The following is a 24,209-nucleotide window of genomic DNA, read 5'->3' on the forward strand; positions in this document are numbered from 1 at the left end:
CTTAAAACGAAACTTGCCTTTATCTGTTTCACACAATACTGCTTCTCAGGTGTAAACAGGCACAATGTTTTTTCCTTGTTATTCTGTAATAAATATATATATCTATAGATACTTGAACCATTGTTCAAATGAAGACTACACAATTAAATAAACATAGAACAATAGACTATAAATAAACTTAAAATAATTTTCACGTTTCACGATGTACTTAGGAATTTCATGATCTGCCTGATTTTACGATCGGCCGCCGACATATCCGTCGTGATCAAAATAATTTGGCCATGAATGGTAAGGTCAAATTTATTCTAATTAAATTAAACAAAATAATATGTTTTATACCCCAGAATTTTGAGAGGACAACTGAGTCTTATCCTGCAAATAAATAATTATAATCAGTAAATGAGCGTTTTCCAAAAAAAGTGTACATTTCATTCATGTCTTCAAAATATTGACTTCTTGGGCTCATTTTACTCAGAACCATTTGTACATTCACGCCTCATACATGAAAAAATGTGTCCCAAAATTTTGTATGAAAAAATTTTTTTCCAGTGCGTCACGTTCATACAAATAAAAAATAATTTCATACAAGAATGTGACGATCTGGAAAGGAATTTTTTGGACACATTTTTTTATGTATGAGGCGTGAATGTACAAATGATTCTGAGTAAAATGAGCCCAAGAAGTCAATATTTTGAAGACATGAATGAAATGTACACTTTTTTTGGAAAACGCTGAAATGAGGGTAGTTTCAACTTCGCACTGTGGTTTCGAAGGGAAAGCAAGAATCAAACATTATTTATAGCCTTACCACGAGTTTGACCAAAGAGTAAAGTAAGTATATAGGAGTTTGACACTGACATATTCGCTAGCCTATGCATAACTTACTATCTATGCATCTCGCTCGTACTGACATATTAGTGCGAGCAAGATGAATAGAAAGCTAAGAAAGTATACGCAGACGATAGCGAATATGTTAGTGTCAAACTCGTGGTAAGGCTACTGGTTTAATTATAAACATAATATTAATAAAACAAAATAGTTTCTGTACCTCAAAACTATTCCCCTGTAAATATCAATTTCACTTAGTATAAGATTAATTTTACTTGAAAAATCAAATAAAATACTATATACCTACCATAATCAAATACTACCATGTTATGATAATGCAAATCATTTACAGAGTCAGTTAAAGTGGTTTTGGATCACAACCCAGAAATCGCCCTGTATTTAAGTTGGGATTGATGTTTTCTATCAACGAATTGCCATCTTGGCTAAGCCCCTTGTCAGGTAACGACTTGACTGAACCCCACTTGACTATACATATAACTTTAATTCACCAACCTTAACCCGATCCCTCACTTTATTCAGTTTCTGAAATTGTATAAATATATGTACCTACACCATGCGATAATTTTATTGAAATTTGCTTATATGGGAGTTTTCGGGAGCGAAAAATCGATATTAAACTTTCGTGAGACATATTTTAAACTGAGCCCATACCATGAGTCACTGACAGTGTCAAAACTGACATTTACGCTATCGGGAACGTAATTTACTTTCTATACATCTCATTTGCACTAATATGCGAGTACGAGCGAGATGCATAGAAAGTAAATTACGAGGGCTGTTTGATAAGTACCCGTTTTCCAAATGTATTAATATCACGGGCCGAAAATATGTATACAATCGTTTTAAGCCATTTTTCAGAGGTGGGAAAATTTAAAAAAAAAACTGCATTCTTTTGTTTTTTTCTCATTTGACAGCGATTCAGTGAAAACGTGAACTTAAAATTGTGAAAATGGAGAAAGAGCAGTATCGGTCTGTAATTAGATTCTTGTTTTTGGAAGGAAAAACATGTGATGAAATAAAAGTAAGAATGCAAGCGGTTTACCATGAATGTGCTCCTTCTATGACAACCGTCAGATACTGGTTTAACGAGTTTAAGCGGGGGAGAACAACCGTCTTTGATGAGGATCGCCCAGGCCGCCCAATTGAGGTGACTACAGACGATATGGTTAAGAAAATTGAAAATATCGTTTTAGCCGACCGCCGAATTGAACTTCGAGAAATCGTTGATGCTGTAAATGTTCCAATCGAGCGGGTACAAAACATATTAGAAGAAAAATTGGGTATGAAGACAGTATCGGCGAGGTGGGTGCCGCGTTTACTCACGGAGGAGCAAAAACGGAACCGACTGACTACTTCGGAGCAGTGTTTGGCCGTGTTCAAACGTAACCCGAAGGAGTTTCTGCGTCGTTTCGTGACCGTAGACGAAACGTGGGTCACCACTACCCCCCGGAAATGAAAGGGCAGTCGAAGCAGTGGATTTTACCGGGTGAACCTGCGCGAAAGATAGCAAAAATCGTTCCATCGGCTGGAAAGGTCATGGCGACCGTTTTTTGGGATTCGCAGGGTATTATACATATTGAGTTCTTAGAAAAGGGGAAAACGATAACAGGGCAGTACTATGCCAATTTCTTGGATGAATTTGACGCTGGGTTGAAGGACAAACGACCCCATTTAAAAAATAAAAAAGTACTGTCTCATCACGACAACGCACCAGCTCATTCGTCTAGAGTTGTGATGGCTAAATTAACACAATTACGCTACGCCCTATTGCCTTACCCCCCGTATTCTCCAGATTTGACCCCATGCGATTTATTTTTGTTTCCCAACCTGAAAAAATGGCTCGGTGGTAAGCGATTTGGATCAAATGACGAAGTCATTGCCGCCACAGAGGCCTATTTTAATGACTTTCCGAAATCATACTTTTTGGATGGTTTATTGAAGCTTGAATATAGGTGGAACAAGTGTATAGAGTTAAAAGGAGACTATGAAGAAAAATAAATGCATATAAACAAAAACAACTGATTATTTTTTTCATAAACGGGTACTTATCAAACAGCCCTCGTACGTTCTCGACGGCGTTTATGTCAGTGACAAACTGTACGGTTACCATCAGTTTGTCACTGACATAAACGCCGTCGAGAACGTAATTTGCACGAGTTGCAGTCGCCGCAAGCACTCAAGCCTGAAGAAGGACCCCCGAAGAAACGGTTGTCGTCTAAACAGATTGGCGACATGTTTCGGGCCCCTCGGGGGTCCTTCTTCAGGCTTGAGTGCACGAGTTGCAGTCGCCGCGAGCACTCAAGCCTGAAGAAGGACCCCCGAAGAAACCGTTGTCGTCTAAACAGTTTAGCTAGGTCTTATCTCTGGGAAAACGCGCATTTTTGAGATTTTATATGTGTTAACTTGTGCAGTTAACAGCGCCATCTATCTGACCTTTTAGATACTTCAATGAACCCTATATGGCTTAATGATCTACATAAAGGTACTTAGTCCTCCGGGACGGTAATTAGTTCCCTTTACAGTGCATAGGTGGCGCTGTAATTAGTTATTATTATTTTAGGCTAGTGAATTAAATGTACTCGTGACACTTTCCGAATATACACCATAAAGAGCACACGCTGTCTGACTCCGACTCCCCTCAAGATCCTCCAATCTCCGCCCACGTGCAACCAATATGTTTTCCGAGCAAAGCTCGGTCTCCCAGATATTCGGCCCGATTCGGTTTTTGTAATAGACATCTATTAGATATCTTTTAGACATCGCCAAGATACGATAACGATATGTTTAAGATCTAAACTGACAAATTTGACATTTCCGCGATTCTGGAGATACCCTTGAACGATTTCCACAAGATATTACTTAGAGATATTCACATATAATAGATATCTAACACGATCTATCGTAAAAGTGACATTGGTTGCCCGAATTGCACTGCAAAAGAGAACTAGTTGAAATCTAAACTATAACGTATCTAGAATGGATCTAGTACGTGTCGTCTCTTGTGAATATCTTGAAGTTCGAATACGGCAGATTGTATTGTATAATCGTACGTAAGGAGTGAACTCCATATTCTTACCAAAGCAGGCTGATCGGATGCAAGGTGCAGTTTTAACTTTAGGTTCTTCGTTTCTTGCTGGATAAGAGAAATAAGTTATTGCAAATTAAAGTAGAGTACGTCTAAGCTAATTTTACACTTGGCTGTGACAAAGTGTAGCAATGCCGCTATAAACGTTGTTTTCATAAGAATAAATCCTAAATACCAATAAATACATAAAAAATAAATAAAATTCATACATTTTCAGTAAAAAAAAGAATAAAAGGAACTGTTGGGTATTTTATTTTTATTTTAATAATAAATCAAATTTGCAATATCTTACTTCTACCAGTGTTTCCTTTATCTGAAATGGTTTGAAGATGTTTAAATATATAAATTATTTATCCTCGTTTAAACTACTGTTAATATAATTTAAATTAAAAACTAAATAAATTGAAATTTATATTTACGAACCAGCTGCAATAATAATAATTTGTTCGTATAAATAAATAAAATAATAAGACATTTAAAAGAAACCATAACTTATTTAATATATATTGAAATTTATATCATATAATAATAAAAATATATGATAAAAAAATGAAGATAAAATGTTTTCGTAACATTACTTCTTGTGCTTTCTGTTCCTTTTCTGTACCATGCTGAAATATATTAGAGATTTGTAGTAGGTTAATTACTCGTTTACTAATTTTTTAATTTACTTTCGAGTTTATAAACTGAAAATAGATGTCATACATATTAAAGAAAAAGTGACGAAGTCTTCCAGTGGTGAAAGAGGCGGCAAATTTTTAAAAAATACGCGCGGTTGACTCCTCTTAAATAATTTGAATTTCAGGCCTTTCTTCACTGGTAAAGGCAAAGTGGGTGTGCCAGAGTATATGTATTTGCTATTTATTATAGATCTGATTAATACGTACCGTAGGCACAACATCTTCAATGATTGACTCTAACTTCGTACTCCCAATCTAAACAAATAAATCAAAACAAGTGCTATTATTATCCAAGAGATGCTAGAATCTATAGGTATTAAACACAAATTAAGACACAAAAATAGTCTTAGCCTGAGATTTTCATGACAGTGATTGACTTATTACAACAGGCATAAAGGGGCCCACTGATTAACAGTCCGCCGGACGATATCGGCCTGTCAGTTAGAACAAAAAGTTGACAGCTCCGAACAACTGCGGCGGACTGGTAATCAGTGGGCCCCTTAAGAGCGGTGCTAAACTGAGTATTTATAGTAGTTATATACCTACCTACATAAAAAGCTCAGTAAAAAGTACTTAACTACGACATATATGAAAAAAATGGTATCATACAATAGATGTGTAGGTATCACTATTGTAAAAAAAAACTTTAAATTCATACTTAATGACAAACACTCACCGCGGCCATAAAAACGTTAACCTAAAATGATTCAAATAAAATTCATAATAAATTTTCAAAAATAAATTTGGTTCCTCTGTAAACTAAACTGCACACCTTTATTGTATATGCAATTTGGACCATTAAATACATAGTTATCGTAAATATTGTAAACTATGTATTACATACCATCTGTAAAATAAAATCAAATAAATTATTGAGGTATTCCATAAAAAAACGGATTTACAAAAATTACTCATTATAAAAATACGTAGTTATATGAAAATAAAGGTCAAAAGGTTTAAATACCTCTAGTTCTTCTTTCGTTACTTCTTGGTCCTGTAAAAGTTCCATGATTTTTATCTATTCCATATTAAAACTTATACTTGCACTTTTTTATATTTCAACATACTTGTGCAAGATAAACCTGCAGTTATTTTTGTAGGTATAGAAACTATTTTTATTTTTTTATAAGACTGTAGTACTTATAAGATAAAGAAGCAGATATTAACGACAGATAAAAACCATATAAAATTAATTAAATCCTAAAACAAATAAATACATTATTCCAAAATAACAAATTAATTGCAAATTACCTTTAAACTATCTATTAATGCGGAGAGTTTCGGTTTAAGTTTTTCCTGAAACGCAAATACACAATATATATAAATTTATACAATAAAATAAAGTCGCATTATTGTAGTTGGTTAGTCAATTTAACTCATACAAAATTTCATCCATAATTACTGAATTTTAATTTTACTAAAACCTATGTCGATGATAGTTGAAAATACTCACAGCCAACTAAAAAAATATAAGTTGATGATCGTATGAGTAAACTATATTTTTTTTATATCGAATAATAATAAGATTTTTCTTTAATGGTTTTCTTTGTGTTATTTTTACAGCAATATTTGTGACAGTCATATCAAAAGGGACCTTATGGTGGTCGGCGCTTAGTCCATTATTGGCGGCGTGCCAACACTAATGCGGTACCGCGACGTAAGCGCCGTGCCGGCAAGTAAAATATGACAATCCATATCAAAATAGATTGTCACATTTTACTTGAAAAACACTTACCTCGGGTGGTTGATGGTCGATTATTTGATTCGCCAACTGCAATTAAAACTCATACTTAAAACATGTGATACCAAACGCATTTAATAGAACCTATATAAAGTAAGTACTACAACGGCTGGGAAATAAAATATTGCCGGCTGAGTTATGAAGAGCGGCGCTAAAGCAAAGCGCGCCGGCAATGAATTTTAATACAATATTGCCGGCCGGTGAACTTGAGCGCGTGACATAAGCCGTATAGTATATTTTTTAGTTTATTATTGATTATTTAGACATACATAAACCGGGATTAAAAATGCCCTTTGTAGTATTTTGTTCAGTTTTTTAATAGATTAATACATAAATGAATATGTAATAAATTAATACGTTCCAGTCTACGGGAGTTACATAAAATTAATTAACTTACTTTATTTGCTCCATCCATGTCACCTATTGCCTGTCAAAAATATTATTTACCAGTGAGAAATATTATTTCAGTACAATGATGAATTCACAACACCAAAATTTACAGTTACTGTTTTTGTCTGGAACAGAGACTTCACAAAAATTTCAACAAATATTTACTAGGTACTTATTTTGAGGAACACAATATTATGCTGTCATATTGCATCACTAATTCCATAAATAAACAAATAAAATGGGACATTTTTACACACATTGACTCCATCGATTATACAGTGTGATAACAAGTTGATCTCAAAACGTTATTTAATTTTTTGATCGGCAAAAAAATGTGCATGTGGCTGCAATTAGGTATTTAATTAAACTATTTTAACATAATTATATAAATTACTTACTGCCAGCTATGTTAAACAGATACAATAAGGTTAAGACCATTTACTTCCATTGTAATTAATGTTAGTAAAAAAGAAATATAAATACATATAGGTACATAAGTGTTCAAAACCCGCCTATAACGACAGCGCAAAGACCTCCACCAACTCCCAGCGCGCGGCGCGGCGTGCAACAGTAGGTACGCGACGCGCGGCCTTCGTGAACGATGCTCATGCAGTGCTAAATGTCGCGCGAGTGACTAAAAATACGTTAGTTAAATCGTTTTATCTCTTCAAGTGGCATGGGTATGTCGTTTTTCAGTTGGAATTTAGATTTTATTTCAATTAATCAAATTTCAAATTTAAATGACGTAATCAGTCGGAAGCTTAAATTCACTTACCTTTATTGTCTCAGATAATTTTACAATATCAGCTTCGCTGTCTTGCTAAAATACGATCGCAACATACATTAAGTAATTAAATGATTTTAACTTCTAGGTTAGTAAATAAGTGCGTACAACGTATTTCGAAAAATTTACAAAATGGCGAAACCATGAGGTGGAACCATCTCAAATTATATGACTATGGTCAGACTCAACTCCGTCAAACTTTTCATACATTTAGTATGGTTTGACGGAGTTTAGAGTTAGACACAGGCACAAATCTGAAGAAGGAGCCGAATAATGCTTACAGACAAAAAATATATCTATCGATTATAAATCTATTATATCTTGCTACACTTGACAAACTATTTTCTTAACTTACTGCAAAAGCTTCCAATTTTTTAATGTCCTGTAATAAAAACATAGTTATAATTACATTTATTTTCATGTATCAGTATATTTCTCTTGTAATTTTATTTAAAAATAATTTTCATTCCCTTTGTAATAGAGTCATTTGTAATAGTTTGGGAATGTATGTGTTATGTATTTTATATATGTATACCTACCTCTGTTGTTTTTTGATCATGATCAATAATATCCAAGGCAATCTAAGGACAATATAAATTTATTACATTTATCGTACGTACCATGTACCAACTATCGTACAACATAATACGTTTTTTGCTGATTGTTGAAGTAAATATATTTAAAACTTTGTATAAATACATAAAACAAAAATCTTCTTGTAGAAATGTATTCGTATTTTCCATATTCATCCATCCTATAGCACATTACTTGGTTGTTTAGTCTAAAATTATAACATTTTTATAACCGATCTACCAAAATATTTGTCTCCAAAGTATTACCTTCGCAGCCACTTTATCTACCTTTCCAGGTTTGGTAAGCTGTAAAATGTGTATTTTAATGAAAAAATCGTCATCAAATTATTATGGTACAATGCCTCAAGGGCCTATTTTAGATTTAAGCTAGTTTTTGATTTATTTTAGTAATACACTGTATATATCTTGTTTACCTAGGTATATACTGTTTAATAATGTCATGACACAGTTATAATTATTAAAATTCCTTCCAAAAAATTACAGGTTTTGAATATGCGTGACGCACCGAAAAAAAATAACATAATTATATTATGCATATATTTATCTGGGACATTTTCTTTTTATTATCATAATCGGAAATAACCTAATTTTAAACATCAAAGGAATATCTCGAAAATAATAATTTTCAAAATCGCTCTTAAGCAAAAATAAAAGTCAAATTAATTTACTTACTGCTAGCTGTATAAAAAAATATTTTATTTAAATATAACTTCAGTGGCACTCAAATATATTTAAAATATTGAAATAGAATATTTAGTTTTATGATAAGTGAAAAATCAAAAGCATAATGATGATTACGGCATATAGTGCAATTGAAGGGATGTTTACAAAAACAACATAACTGACTACACTGGTTGACACCTGAAACGATTAACAATGTTCTTAAAAAAGTGTCAACCGCTCTACGCAGTTAGTTGTTTTTGTAAACATCCCTTCAATTAATATTATAGGCTTTTTATTTCATACATGCCTTTTTTAATGTGTTCCGAATTTTGGGTTCTTGTTGGTTTCCTGAGTCACCGCCTCTGAGTGCCTGGAAAGATAATATAAGATAAGATGTTCATTGTAAATAATAAATAACAAAATAAAAATCATTTATTTACAATAAGGAATCCATATTTAACGTATACAATCTTATAACTAGGTAGTTAATTCAGTAACATTTGATCATATTTCAAGAATTAATTTTGTATTAAGCAGAAACGTCTGCGAACGATGCTATTAAGCTTCGAAATAAATTAAAAGTGGAAAAATTCACTGTCTTGGGTGGGACTTGAACCCACGACCACTGGATCACTAGTACAATGCTCTTCCATGTGAGCTACCAAGGCCGTACCCAATTCAGTGAATATTAATATATTTCAAGAAGTCGTTAATATACAATATTTCGGCTCTACGTTGATGAGTCAGTCAGTCAGTCAGTCAGTCAGTCAATCAGTCAGGACACGTGCATTTATATATATAGATGAAACAAAATTTGCCCATTTGCAATGGTTTCGAAGATACTGGCAGCGTTTCCCCGCTGTATTGCGAGGCTTATTATGCGCGAGGAAGCTGCCAGCTTTTCGGTCACCAGTGAAGTTGGCCACTCTTTAAGATAGCTTTTTCAAGAGCTGAAAAACCCCTACATGCCATAAAAATAGGACATACATACATACATACATACATACATACATACATACATACATACATACATACATACATACAATCACGCCTATTTCCCGGAGGGGTAGGCAGATACCCCGGATTTGCATTTGCATAAAAAATAATGGTCTAAAATGTCTAAGCGCCACTTGCAGTCTAGCACCATCTCACTAACTCGGGGTTAACCGGTTAAACGGAGTTACTATTGTTACCAGTACAATTTGAGACTGGGCTAACTGTTTAACGGGTCAACCCCGGGTTAGTGGGATGGTGCAACTGGCGTTAAATGTATTTATTGTTGAATTGAGGTATTAAAAGGCGACTAAATTAGAAAAAAAATATTCTCACTATTTTAGCATTGTTGCCAACAACTAAAAAGTCCGCAAAAATGCCCAAGGGTAACAAACACAGTAGAAATAAGTGCATGGTTGTAAAACCGATGCTCGTTTGAATGATTAGTCGATTCTATGGCACAAAAAAAATTGATTTCGATCAAGGAGCAATGAATAGTAGAAGAGGTAGAAAATCTAAAAAAAAAACAACGGGTTGCACTCAGGGAGTGCCGGCAGAAGTGAAAACTCAATGACTAGTGCTAAATGCACATATGTATAATTGAGGTTAACGCCATCTAGCGTTAGCGTTAATTACTTGTAACCCCTAAGCACATCACTGTTAGTAATCGAGTTAAATTAATACCAGTTCGAGCGAAACTCACTAGATGGCATTTAAATACGCTGTCTCGAGTTTAACATTTTTTCCCCACCTCAAAAAGTGCACAGCGCCGCTAAAGAAGTTTTCACTTTAAAAAATATTGTGTCTCGATTTTTTGCTGTTCGAACTCCGTACATTATACGACAACAAGGCCTAGCCAACATGACAATCATCCAACTACATACGCCAAATAAAAAAAATGTATGACCGTTTCCATACATAGTTTCGATTGGCGTTCTCTATCAACACTTTTATCATTTTTGCTAGGCCCGCAGGGGCCCGTTCCTCAAAAAAGCCTGTAACTTTTAAAACAAGCGGATGTCATTTTTTGATAGCTTTTGTTAGAAAGGGACTTCCACTTGTATTACAAGTTACAAGCTTTTGAGAAACGGGCCCCAGGTCGTCAAAAGTTGACGCTTGATAATAGGAGGTATTACTGCAATGTTCTGCCGCCAGAGTGCATCACTAGTACCTATCGTAAACCATAGAGTAACTTATACATATACTGTGCCTCAAACTGTTTTTTGACAAGTTTTCAGACAATAAAATATGACATTGATACATCAAGGCGGTTTGTTTACAAAAGGTCTACCGGGAAACGCGAAATCGAAACTCGGCTATCTGCCTCTTTTTCGCTTGAATATGAGCTAGACCCTTAGATTGTGACGGATTGTGGAAGTAGCGCCCTCTACGCAGAGTTTCGCGTACTATCACAGAATAAATAATAGTACTAAGTACAGAAGACTCACTCTCTAACAAAACGCGTCTGTTACGATCAGTACAGATATGGCCGCTAGGTGGCGACAGCGACGCGCGGCTTATGGCTTTCCCCAAAATTGGGGCCGAACGGATGTACTTTTAGCTACCTGTAGCAAAGCGACGAAATCGCGGAGTGAGACACGCCTGGTACTATTCCCTATTCAGTTGCTTCAAAACATACACCGAATAGCGCCATCTAGTCTGGTTGGCACGATTTTTCGTAAACTTTAAACCTCTTCAACAATAATTTCTCCATGTTTTCGATTAATCGGATGTTAGTCGCGATGTTACCGTAAAATAGTCAGATCAATTTGATCATACTATTGAATAATTGCCAATCAATCAAATCTTAATAACTACCTATAGCGCAGTGCACGACTGATTTCTATTTCAATTGGATGCATATTCAGATTGAAAAAATCTTAACTTGATTTTCTAAAACAAGATCATGTTGTATCAATAACAAATCAAGTTGAGATTTTTAAAATTTATTCGCTATTGTACTATATGTCAAGTTCATTATTTTGTTTTGCGCATTGGCTTATTCATTATAATTTATATAACATCGTATTATTTTTAATTTTAGCATTAAAATACTTTTATTTACACAATAGACAAAACTAATGTATTGTAATATAATAAGTGTTATAAAATATAAAACTAAAACTAACTACAATTAAAATAACTAAAGCTAAAAATTAAAAATAACTATCATGTGCCCTTGGTAAGGGTGCATCACGCAGGCAGCGTTCCCGCGCTGGATTGCTAGGCCCGAGGCTATGGCCAATCTTTGCGCGAGAAAGCTGCCTGCGCGAAGGTCACAAATGTCACAATAGATATAATACAGAAGTATTACAGTAACTGTACAAATACTAAAACAAATTAATAACTAGCTTAAATTTAAAATAGGCCCTTAAGGCATTATACGTATTTTTAATTAATTTATGATTTAACAACTTATGAAGTGCAGGCCAGTTTTGGTATTCGACGCGGGAGTTATAATGCTGATTAGCCTTGCGGGGATTCAACCCTACAACTCTTCTTCATAGAGTCACTATCGACTAATAAAACATCTAATTATCTATTTTGTCTACAGCATGGCCGTCTCCTAGTGTTTCATGCTCTGGCTTACATCACAGCGGCCCGCAGCGGACTCTCGGAGACCGAGCTTGAAGACCTGATCTCCTTGGATGACAAGGTGCTGGATGACGTGTACCAGTACCATCTGCCACCGGTTAGGAGGATCCCACCTCTGCTGTGGACCAGGTACTCATGAGGGATCATCTTCAAAAGCTTTGTCCGAGTGTTTCATGCTCTGCCATACATCGCAGCAGCTCGCAGCGGCCTCTCGGAGACCGAGCTTGAAGACCTGATCTCCTTGGATGACAAGGTGCTGGATGACGTGTACCAGTACCATCTGCCACCGGTTAGGAGGATCCCACCTCTGCTGTGGACCAGGTACTCATGAGGGATCATCTTCAAAAGCTTTGTCCGAGTGTTTCATGCTCTGCCATACATCGCAGCAGCTCGCAGCTGCCTCTCGGAGACCGAGCTTGAAGACCTGATCTCCTTGGATGACAAGGTACTGGATGACGTGTACCAGTACCATCTGCCACCGGTTAGGAGGATCCCACCTCTGCTGTGGACCAAGTACTCATGAGGGATCATCTTCAAAAGCATTAGTCCTACTGATTTGCCCACAGAATCCTGTGGAAAGTGTCTCCCGACAAACATTTCGATCAGATTTCTGATAGAATTAATAACTATTTAGTTATTAATTTTATCGATGATATTTTGATGTGTTTGACCTGTTCGTAATATTTTGCGATCTAGTCTACATTTTGTGTTTATACTCCTGCCGCTTTTGTCTTTAATTATTTATTTTTTCTGTTCCCAGAATCCGTAATGACCTACCTAATTACCTCTCCGAGCGAGAGGCCGACGGTGTTTCAGTGATGAACTGGTACCCACTCTTTCGTAATATTACCTACAGCCATGTTTTATAAAGTCTCAGTTATGTTAGTATTTCTACCGATTTAGAGTGTCATTGAACATTATCTACTCACTAGCGAACCGCCCCGGCTCGCACGGGTCTACAAAATACAAACCTTCCTCAAGAATTACTCTATCGATAGCTGAAAACCGCAGGAAAATCCGTTCAGTAGTTTTTGAGTTTTTCGCGAACATAAAAACACACAAACAGACGCGGCGGGGGACTTTGTTTTATAAGGTGTAATGATAACTTTCAATGAGAATAAAGTAAAAGAGATTTACGAGAAGAGTAATTACGTACAATTTTGGGCTCAACTTTATTGTGAACCTTTTTAATACTTGACTGTTTACTTGTTTTTAATGGAACAGGTACCACAGGCAGTTCAGAGACACTGCCCGCGAGCGTTACTTCAAGAACATGAACATGGCTATGTACTTCCATTCTATGATTGCTGATTATTATCTGGGTACGTATTCTAAGCTACATATACCCTCTTTGTCGAGGTCTATATGAACTTTTGTCATATCTTGTATCCACTTGAAGCTTGACTTATGTAACACACAATTATACTTTTCTCAAACATGCTCGCAAATGTTCGTAAATCGAAGACGCAAAGTGCCGAATTTTTATCCCATCGACGACAATGCAGCGAATCCGCGCGCACGGCAAGGATGAAAAAAAATTTTTTGAGTCATTGCAGTCCTAGTAATAAAACAAAAACAACCCATACAAATTCAATTTTTGCCCGCTACGTGTCCCTTCCATGCACGCGATACTGGTTGTCCGCAACATCACGGAAGGAGGTGTATATAACTTAACTGACATTCGCTAAAGATACTACATTTAATTGTATTTAGTCACATGTTTTGAGAAAAGAACTTTGTATATAGGTACCTCGGTAGAAACAGGCATTTTCTGACTTGGATCTTTTGCCAGGCTTCGGTAAGCCTTGGTCTGGCATCTACCTCGTCTGAATGTCTAAATATGCCTTTCTTTCTATCCTTCGGCAATAATGTACTTTTCCTTAAAGCTCTTCTGTTCTTTTTCTGAGGAAAAATTATCATCGATTTTCTATATCCTTTCTCAGGTATATGGGGCGGAGGCAACCCTAAACCTTTCAAGTACACAGAGATCCAACGCCACCGTTTCAATCTGGCTGACCGCGAGGGTGTGGCCGACAGGAAGGTGCCTCTACAGCCTCTGGTCTTCACGTCAGCTGATGGGTCTACCAAGAGATACAATCTGAGAAAGGTAAAGTACCTAGTAAAGATCTAATAAAGAGCCCGATTATCATTAAATACCTTGCGAATCTCGAGCAGAATAATTCATAGTTTAGACGGTCTGACATTGCTTATTTCGGTTGACATAAGGATCTTGAACAAGTTTTTAGAACAATGGGTTTGTTTAGATTATCTAATCAAGTCAGTACCACACTACTGAAGTTGTATCGCGGGACGTTTTACAAACAGGGTTAAACTCTGAATACCAGGGTCAGACAAAAAAGACCTTAGGTAAAAAAAAATAGTATTGAATTTTGACTATTTTTGCTGACTACCCATATCGAGTCGGTATTAGTAGATACTAGGGTACCTAAATCAGCATGAATACTATTTTGTCAACTCTTGGCAGTTTGGCGAGCTGCCCTTCCACCTCGTCCGCTCCAAACGCTTCGCCGACCTCTACGCCGAAGTGCTTTTCAACTACGAGTGGCTCCACGCGAAGCTCAACTGCTGCCCGCTGCAAGCTGTTCTAGCGGACTTCGAAGACGCCAAGCTGCATGTGAACAAAGATGCTGTCAGGTTAGCAGGGGCCCGTTTCTCAAAAGCTTGTAACTTGTAATATAAGCGGATGTCACTTTTTGACAGCTTTTATTAGAAAGGGAAACTTCCACTTGTATTACAAGTTACAAGCTCTTGAGAAACGGGCCCCAGATCTTAGGTTAATCAGAAAATTACGTTACCTCCACAAAACTGTAGATAAATAAAGCAGAGTACAGGGTCAAGTCTTTAAAGCTCAATTAAATTACACAAAACTGTAGATAAATAAATAGAGTTATAGGCCAAATATATAAATATATATAAGCCAACATTTTTGATCGAAAGGCCTTCTATTGGTGGTAAAGCAATCACATAATTTTTTGCTGATTTATTCAATTCAATTCGTATATTATGACTTCCAATTCCATTCATGATGTGTCTAGTCCATACCATTTTGTACTTTAATACAGCCAGAACCTGGTGAATAAGTAAGCGTTGGAAGCTATTTTTCGACTTCTGTAATAATCAGTAGAACAGTTTTTTTACTTACTAACACAACTTCGCATGAACGGATCTTCTATGCAAGACTATACGGTAATTAACCGTCTTTATATCCAACATTTCATCTTCCAGAGAACTGATGCTAGTAGCCGACGCCCTCCGCCTCGGCGGGGCCATCCTGGGCACCTACCCCGACATGTTGGCCCCCCAACTAGTCGGCAGACTTATCCCCGAAGCCCCCAACAACCCGGCCGTCGCGTCGCTCTTGAAACAGTGCCATGATAAAGGAAAGAATCACTGCGCGTTGCTGCCCTCGCATCATTGTCTGCACACTCCTGGGGGGCCTTTGAAGGTGAGGTTAGAAGTACTTAAGAACTTCTTAAGATTCTGTATCACTTTGATTGTAAGTACCTAAATAAAAACTATTGAGGAAACGTGACTAGTTTTCCCTCTAATCAGTCGCTTTCGTAAAAACAACTGCCTGTGATAAATCTTGGGATTGACGAGGCCCAAACTCGCTTAATGAACCATGGGGAAGAGCCGGAACAATACTAAGTTAATACATGGAATGAAAAAGAAGAAGGTTTATTGAGTAAAAAAAACCACATAACATCAAAAAAAATTACAGAGCACCCCAAACTAGGCCTGTATCTTGGGAACTATAGTTCGTTTTTTTTAGCATTAGAAAGAACTTGAAAGAAGGTAAGCGATTTTGACATGTCTTTTAATTGAAAAACACTTTTTAAAAATCAATAACTTTTACTTATGAAAGCAGAAGACTATAATACTCGTATTAGATTCATAATTGTTACATATTTACCGTAACTTATTTTTAAAATGTGTTTTTCAATTAAAAGACACATCAAGATTGTTTACCTTATTTCTAATGCTAAAAAAAACGAACTATAAAAGAGTCCTTAAATATTTAATTCTTCATGTTAAGATGATCACTCATATCGCTTTCTGCTTTCCAGTACTCCCTAGAAGGCCACCAGTTCGCCGTCTTCGCATTTCGCCTCTCCTCCGACAAACGCTACGTGGTCTCCATCTCCAGCAGAGTGATCTCCTGGGACCTGTCCACCTCGGACCTGGCCAGGGACCTGTGCCCGCAGCTGGAGGGGATCATGCAGAACTTGGAGCTGTCCCCGGATAATAAGTGGGCCGCTGCGTCTACTAATAACTCTGTGGTATGTAGTTTTATTTATATGGTCGGTTCTTCGCGGAAGACCAGCGTCAAGGTATTCATAAGGTTGACACCAAGCTGAGTGGAAACCTTTTCAGTGACAATTTAAACCGTTTTTGTGACATATTTTTGTAAAAAGTTTGTTGCATAAATAAATCCTATTCTAATTCTTCTATTCTCTTCTTTAAGATCGAACACGAAAAGTACATCTAGGCACAGAATAAATAATAGTAGGTAGGTACAGAAGACTCACTCTCTAACAAACGCGTCTGTTACGATCAGCACAGATATGGCCGCTAGGTGGCGACAGCGCCATGCGCGGCTTATGGCTTTCCCCAAAATTGGTGTGGAACGGATGTACTTTTAGCTACCTGTAAGTCCATCTCAAACAAAGATGGAATTTTATTGTCATTATTTTACAGCTTACAACTTATATTTTTTGTCTAAATCTATTCACACGAATGATATTCGCTAAGATGTGCACGACTGGTGCTGCCCTCATTTTGTCGGACTTTCTACGTTAAATCTTATGAAGTAAAATTAGTTCAAGCGGCTGCCGCTAGTACTAATGTCGGACATTCCATAAGATTACCTGTGTTTGTGACGATCAGCGCCACTTCCCCCTGGCCTCCACCGACTTCGCACCTTCCCATAGCAATGGGGATTAATAAAATGTAGTATATTTATTTTAGTCTATGCTGCTGAATATGCTGACCAGTGAATACGTGACGATCGAAAATCCACTAGATGAAGGTAAAGATTCAAATATACCCGAAAATCATTCAAATTTTCCACCACCTGATTTATCCTTACCAGGAAATCAGCTCAGGCACTCGAGCATGATGCTGAGATAAAACCATGTTATTAAATGCTTTCCGTTTCTTGTTATTGCTTGTTTAATTTATTACAGAGAATGAAACCAAACTAAGCCAAGATTATGGAACTTTGCAGGGTTAGCATAGACGTAAAAACAGCAAAACTATTAACTGTCCATCGGTGGACCTTATGCTTTTTGTAATAAGGTTTTCTAACTGTCAGTTAACAGTGTGGGCGATGGTATTTTAATCCCGTCATCTGCGACTATTTTATTTCCTCTACCTAACTGTGTTCAGGAGAGACAGTCCGCGGCGTGTCCGTTCTCAACCACCACATGTTCATCTACGGGCCAAACTCCTGGGTCCGGTTTTCGATGAGAGGAGAACACGAGGAGACCCTACCGGCCCCGGATCCGGCACCGTATGATGACGTCACCTGGGAAATACTTTGTAAGTACCTCCCATTTGTAAACCATATCCTCCCGGGGCTCAGAATTCTAATACTAGTAGAAATTACCTCCAATAAATTTTGAATCATTATTAAATGGAACAAGAATAAATAATCGAGATTAGAAGCCCTAAAAACGACGGCGTTGCATGAACAAAAGATTTCCTTTGGCAGGATTTCCTTAACAAAAAAAGTTCAAAAATTAATAACTCGAAAACTACGAAAAATCGGCTAACATACATGGGGTATATTCTGATAGCCCACGATGTGAGGAATCTAAAAAAACGTCAGGAATCTAAAATTTTGGACGTCTATGTTTGGACCACCCTGTATGTCTTTGTCTACATCTTTGATTTAGTTGAAAATGATACTAATTAAACTTGACTTAGAACCTAAACTAAACAGAATTATTAACCTCAGACGTCGCAAACGCTTAAAACCCCCCCACCCCCCTGCATCAAAAATCTGGGTGGCTCCACTTCTTAAATCCATCCTTGGGTCCTAAGGACCAATCCTGCCAAAGGAAATATCTTATTCACGCAACGCCGTCGTTGACCTTTTTATGCTCTGAGCACACTCGACTAAAAGAGAAGAAGAATATAGAGAATGCCTATAGTGGCATTAAGTCCGCCTGTTGTACTCTTTCTAATATGCAACTAAGTTTAAAAAATGTACTTGGAAAGTAAAATGATCCCTAAACGTATCACTTTCTGCACTTCATAGAATAACAATGACCCACTTTCAGAGCATGACAAATGAAAACAATCTTTGTACTTCCTTTTCAACTTGGTTTATTTCACTGTCCAAAGCCATGGAGTTCCGTGACCTGGACAACTTCCAGCTGATCATGTGGAGCGGAGACCTGGACGAGGATCGTCTGCTGGTGCACTTCAAAAAAGAGGGAGAGTGGGTGAAGCCGCTAAGGTGTAGAGGTGCTCTGGCCTTTAACAAGGGATGGAACAGAATTTATACCAGCGATCCAGAGAGGGGGTATCAGGTATGGTCCACTTTTGTTTGAAAGAGTTTTGTAAAGACTTAAAGCATCACGTGGGCAAGATAAAAGTTTTATTAGGATACTAAACTTAGGATACAGACAGAAAGCATTGAAGTGATGAAGAACCATGCGCGTATAAAATAGAAAACAATATTGCATTACATGCTGAGATGGGGCCATTTCCTGGCACTTTCTCCTTTTTATGTTTTTATGTTTTGTATAATTATTGTATTTTGTGTTTGTGCTTTAACGACTACTAAAACGTTTGTAGGGCTAGGGATGTAGACAGTTATTACCTACTAACTAATTAATACATCATCGTATCAACCGAATTAGTTTGGTTTTAGTTAATATTTATTTGGCAATTTATTGACAGATTTCAATCTTCGAGCTAAATGAAGAACAGCTTTGCTGGGAGAAGATCCAAGAGGTGCATCATAAAGAGACTGATACTGCTGAAGCGATGCTTCAGTTGAAACGAGGGAAGAAAGACAGAATGCTGCTAGGTGAGTAGTTGGGTTATTAAAAGACGACTAGCGACCCGCCCCGGCTTCACACGGGTAAACATATTAGACACCTAAACCTACCTCAAGAATCACTCTAATGATAAGTGAAAACCGCACGAAAATTTGTTGAGTAGTTTTTGAGTTTATCGCGAACATACAAGCAGATCGACGCGGCGGGGGACTTCAGTGATACAAACACAAACTTCTTTAAGAATAAACGTAGTTCCACAGTAAGCTTAATAACGTTAATTAAATTACGATATTTTATAAAAGAATAAGAACGAAATTCCTTGACCGTATACTTATCAATAATATTAATTTGATCATGCCTTTCAGCGACAACAACATACAGCTTCGTGGTGTGGGACTTCGATAGCAGGATCGACAGGTCCAAACACGTCGACGACAGCAAGAAAAAGAAAAAAGATGATGACGACAAGAAAGAAGAAGACGAAGAAGTAAATAAGTTTTTTTTAATAATTGGCTGAATCTATTTGGAAAATTCGTTATTTGTTTAAATATCGTTATTTGTAATCATATCTATCAGGATCTAATGAAAGAAAAATTGGGAGAACTTCATTGTCTTGTCGTAATTTGGGTATTTTTGAAATCGTGTATCTGCCATTGTAAATTGAGATTGGTTAAGGGGACGGTATATGACGTTTTCGATTTAGACCTCACTTTGTGCAATCAATTTGTTCAATGAATGATTAATAACTGCATTAAATTATACGCAAATCTGTTCACGAAGAAGCCGTGTACCGGCTCTTCACGCCATATTTTTTTTTATTTCCTGTAATTCTCTACAAATCGACACTAAAAGTGTCCAAAAATCAAAATATGGAGTTCCGTTTGAGCAAGACGCATTACAGTTTTGTCTTTGACAGTAATTGAGTTGTTGTGGGATTTTGAAGGCTAGATAACTAAACTACCAGATTATTATCTACTAATATTTTTACTCACAAATACAACACAGAAATTCAATCCCAAATGTAAACTTTCGTATAATTTCCATACATTGACGACATCACTCAAAACTCTTCTTCGAGTCAGATGGCCGTTGGCCTTGCATCGAAGCAGACGTGTACATCGTCATAGCTCGTTTTTGACATTAATAAAGACATTTCATCATATACGCATACGAAAATGTATACCAGTAGATAAATTGTATTTCATAAAATAGGGTAAATAAATATAATACGAACTGCTGATAATAAAGACTATAAAACATCAATTAATTTCATGTTTTACCTACAGGAAGAAAAATTAGATGATGAACCGGAAAAGGACATGTCTCTGGAAGGCATCGTGCTCAAACTTCCTCACACCATTCGAAACATTTCGACCAAAATGACTCTCTCCAACTCCTTTATGATCAGCAATAACAACACTTATGCTGTCGCTGGCGTCAGGTAACTTGAACTAACAACAAACACACTCCTTCTATCTAATCTTAGTGTGCTAGACGAAGCCATTCTGGCCCTACCCTCTTCCTTCCTTTCCCCAAGCGAGGCGAAGCGATAGCGATTGTCACCTTGGCTAGGCCAGCAGACCTTAATTCTACTTACTGAACGAATATACTTAAAGAACTTTATCCCTGTTTTCTCATTAAACATCATTTTACACTGATTCCTGCCACTTTTCACTTTTTACGCTTTCCCGCTTTCGTTTCCTTCAAAATCTTCTTAAGCGGGTTTTACTGAATCTTAATCTCGATTTCACATTCACAGGAAAAGCCTCTACGTCTGGAGCTTAGAAACCACGCAACTAATCAAAGTCCTGGACGCGCACTTCGGCCGAATCGTCCAGTTGGAGCCCCTGGCCGTGGGCAGCTGGAACAACGTCATCACCTCCTCCATCGACAGGACTGTCAAGATCTGGAACATTGACAACATCTTCGAACAGGTCCACAAGATCGATCGCCAGGAGTTGCCCATTGATGCACAAAGGTCAGACTCATCAGGCAAGAGTTGCAGGTGTCCACAAGCTACGGAAAGTGTCCCAGCTTTTTACCTTTTATCGCAAAGGCAAATGTGATCCAATAGATCACAAAAATCTAAGGCGCAAGCTCAGGTTTTATTGGGCAAGTGATGAATGTACTTCGCCTCGCTCCAGCTCAGTCTGTTTTTTTAGCTCGCCTTCGTAGATTCGTTGCTATGAGCTATGAGCTGTTGCTATGATTCGTCTCATGCTTTCTGCAGCAAGAATCTATAATTTACATAAGATTTTCCATTCCGCTGCTTATAATATCCGCTGCGAAATACGATACGACCTTGAATGACTTCACACTTATTTTTTTATCTCTTCCCATGAGGTGATTCTTTTGAAAGTAACTAAAGAGAATGACGTAACAGAAAGAGATGGCAAACCTCAACGTCATCTCATGTAAGGTCATATTTCACGGCTGGATTAGCCTATAGGGAACGTACAGTTTGTAAAGTGACTCTCAATAGTGACTGCCAGTGCCAATGATATTGAAAAGAATCATGTTACAGAAAGAGATGTAATTCCAAGGAGACATCACTCAAGGTCAATTTCCGCATCTAACGAAATGGCCTAGACCTATTATTGAACGTTCAATTTGTAAGGTCCTTGCTGCAACCATTCCTAATTATAATTGTCTACAGTTTGGCCCGAGACCAGCGTCTAGCAGCCACCGTGACCCGCAGCTGCTGGGGTCTCTGGGACACCAGCACCGGCCATCTTCTGGCACAGCTGGCTGATGCTCCTCTAGGTGCCATCGTCACCCATGCTGTGATCACGCCGAGCGGAGAGAACGTGGTCACTGCGGAGTCCGGCAATGTTATTATCTGGGATACGCAAGAAAAACAGGTATTAAACTGTTTATACGACAACGGTTTCACTCACTTGAATTTTTAGTCGCTAAGTCGCTATTGACGACATGTTTCGGACCCTTCGGGGGTCCTTCCTCTAGCCTGAGCTCGAGTTGCAGTCGCCGCGAGCACTCGAGCCTGAGGAAGGACCCCCGAGGGCCCGAAACATGTCGCCAATAGCGACTAAAAATTCAAGTGAGTGAAACCGTTGTCGTATAAACAGTTTAAAATATGTCTCACGAAAGTTTAATATCGAAAACAGGTATTGTAGACTTACTATTATAGATTCACCATTTAACTGAGGTGTTTTGTTAAAAGATATTTTGGTCGAAAGTCTTGGCTGCATGAAACAGACTAAGATAGTAGAGTTGAAAAATATTACCAAGTTATAGTTTCAAAACTCGGCTAGAGTTAGACCAAGATTCTGCAACGATTTTGATACTTAGCACACGCAGGGCAAGTGTTATTTTAACCGTCATACCTATGAAATTATCACGTATAATACTGCACTGTGTGTGCAATCAAAATCGTTGCAGACTTGTCTTGGTCTAATTCTAACTTCTACTAGATAATCAGAGCAAAGTGGCGTTTTGGAGGCCAAGACTCATTTTGGGTCATCGTGCCAGCCAAGTAAGTCAAGTACTAGATAATCACCAAGCAACTGAGTCATCTGAGTTTATGTGTCCAACTGGATTCCTTGTTCAAATTCCCAGCATAACGACATTCAAGTTCCTATTCCCTGAAGCCAATTCCGTGAGCAGAAATGCGGTTGCAGTAGTAAGTTTATTTTAGATTCTGTTTTTTTACAATTTCAGGTGGTTTTCAAAGAGGAGCAGAAAGGAGTGAAGCAAGTATTGTTCCTTGAAGATGGTGCTAAGTTTGTTACCATCTCCGTTGATCTGGCCTCCGACAATATGGACAATGTTGCTGTTGCCAACATCATAGCAAGGACAATACCTGGTAATAAATTTCAAAAAAACTTGCAAAACTTGTTAAATACTTGTTCTTATTTAGATGCCTTTCCAATTCCTGAAAGCAGGCATTCAGCTCTTCATTTATGAAGAGTTAAATATAATGCCCGTGTTATAACAACGCTACATGCAACATTTAATTACTTTTTTAATATTAAAAAAATAAATGTTTGTTTTAGTTTTAACCTCCTTCGTTTGGATTTTAGGAATTTGACAACTCTTAGAGTCTGTTCGGAAAGAGAAGAGTCGTGGAATGTAACGGGCCCTATACTTTCCACAAGTCTTCTATTCTATCATTAAGTAGTCCTTCTTTTTGCCAGATGGAGAGAAAATTTACTCCGTAGACTACGAAGTGCGAGGAATAGGGTACCGTTCAGCCGTAGTGTCCGCCGACGAGCACCACCTCGTGGCACCCGGTGTCGACAAGTCGTCACGAGACTGTCTTCACGTGCTGCATTCTAGGACCGGTGCTAGATTGCACAGGTGGGCTTTTTTTTTGTTGTCACAAACACTTTTTTTTCTAATTTGGGATTTTTTATGTTATTTCTACTCAGAATCACGAGCTCTTTCTATCCTAATAGGAGAAAAAAAGTGTCCTAAGGTTTTTATTTCCATTCCGTCACCATTTTTCATAGACTTTGTATGGTGGTCGCGTAATGGAAAGATCGAAAAATGTATGGAAATTTTGGGACACTTTTTTTCTCCTATTAGGATAGAAAGATTCTGATTCTGTGTAGAAATAACATTAAAAATCCCAAATTTGAAAAAAAAGTGTTTGGGACAACAAAAAAAAACGCCCAGGTGACTTTGACTGTTTCCTGTATTGTGTCCTTCTCAATTGTTTCCTCTTAGACTGCTTTTCCTGCTGCTTCTTCTGACGGACTTTCAAAACAAAACTTTCTTGCAATAGCTAGAGGTACATAACAATCATTATCATTATTGACAGAAAAATTAGTACTTAGTCTTATTAA

General features: G+C 37.3%; 1 protein-coding gene and 1 long non-coding RNA gene across 2 annotated transcripts in view; one reads left to right on the plus strand and one right to left on the minus strand.

The window, feature by feature from the left end:
- The window catches only part of LOC134658317 (NACHT and WD repeat domain-containing protein 2), a 57,901-nt gene that overhangs the window by 30,613 nt on the left and 3,079 nt on the right, over positions 1-24,209 (plus strand). The window contains exons 15-31 of the mRNA XM_063513948.1: positions 12,333-12,502; positions 13,134-13,199; positions 13,598-13,695; positions 14,317-14,480; positions 14,859-15,028; positions 15,620-15,839; positions 16,462-16,674; positions 17,363-17,423; positions 17,783-17,935; positions 18,743-18,930; positions 19,304-19,433; positions 19,770-19,891; positions 20,691-20,845; positions 21,164-21,382; positions 22,061-22,265; positions 23,083-23,227; positions 23,559-23,721. Of these exons, the coding sequence (XP_063370018.1) occupies positions 12,333-12,502; positions 13,134-13,199; positions 13,598-13,695; positions 14,317-14,480; positions 14,859-15,028; positions 15,620-15,839; positions 16,462-16,674; positions 17,363-17,423; positions 17,783-17,935; positions 18,743-18,930; positions 19,304-19,433; positions 19,770-19,891; positions 20,691-20,845; positions 21,164-21,382; positions 22,061-22,265; positions 23,083-23,227; positions 23,559-23,721 (2,642 nt within the window). The remainder of the gene's footprint in view (positions 1-12,332; positions 12,503-13,133; positions 13,200-13,597; positions 13,696-14,316; positions 14,481-14,858; positions 15,029-15,619; positions 15,840-16,461; positions 16,675-17,362; positions 17,424-17,782; positions 17,936-18,742; positions 18,931-19,303; positions 19,434-19,769; positions 19,892-20,690; positions 20,846-21,163; positions 21,383-22,060; positions 22,266-23,082; positions 23,228-23,558; positions 23,722-24,209) is intronic.
- LOC134658449 (uncharacterized) lies at positions 7,521-8,405 on the minus strand. The gene is made up of 4 exons (XR_010097704.1): positions 8,369-8,405; positions 8,069-8,110; positions 7,885-7,911; positions 7,521-7,565 (listed from the first exon to the last, which is right to left on the minus strand). It is a non-coding gene; the product is annotated as an uncharacterized LOC134658449 (long non-coding RNA).

The sequence above is a fragment of the Cydia amplana genome, chromosome 22 (genome assembly GCF_948474715.1).
Source record: "Cydia amplana chromosome 22, ilCydAmpl1.1, whole genome shotgun sequence".
NCBI classification, from domain to species: Eukaryota; Metazoa; Arthropoda; class Insecta; order Lepidoptera; family Tortricidae; genus Cydia; species Cydia amplana.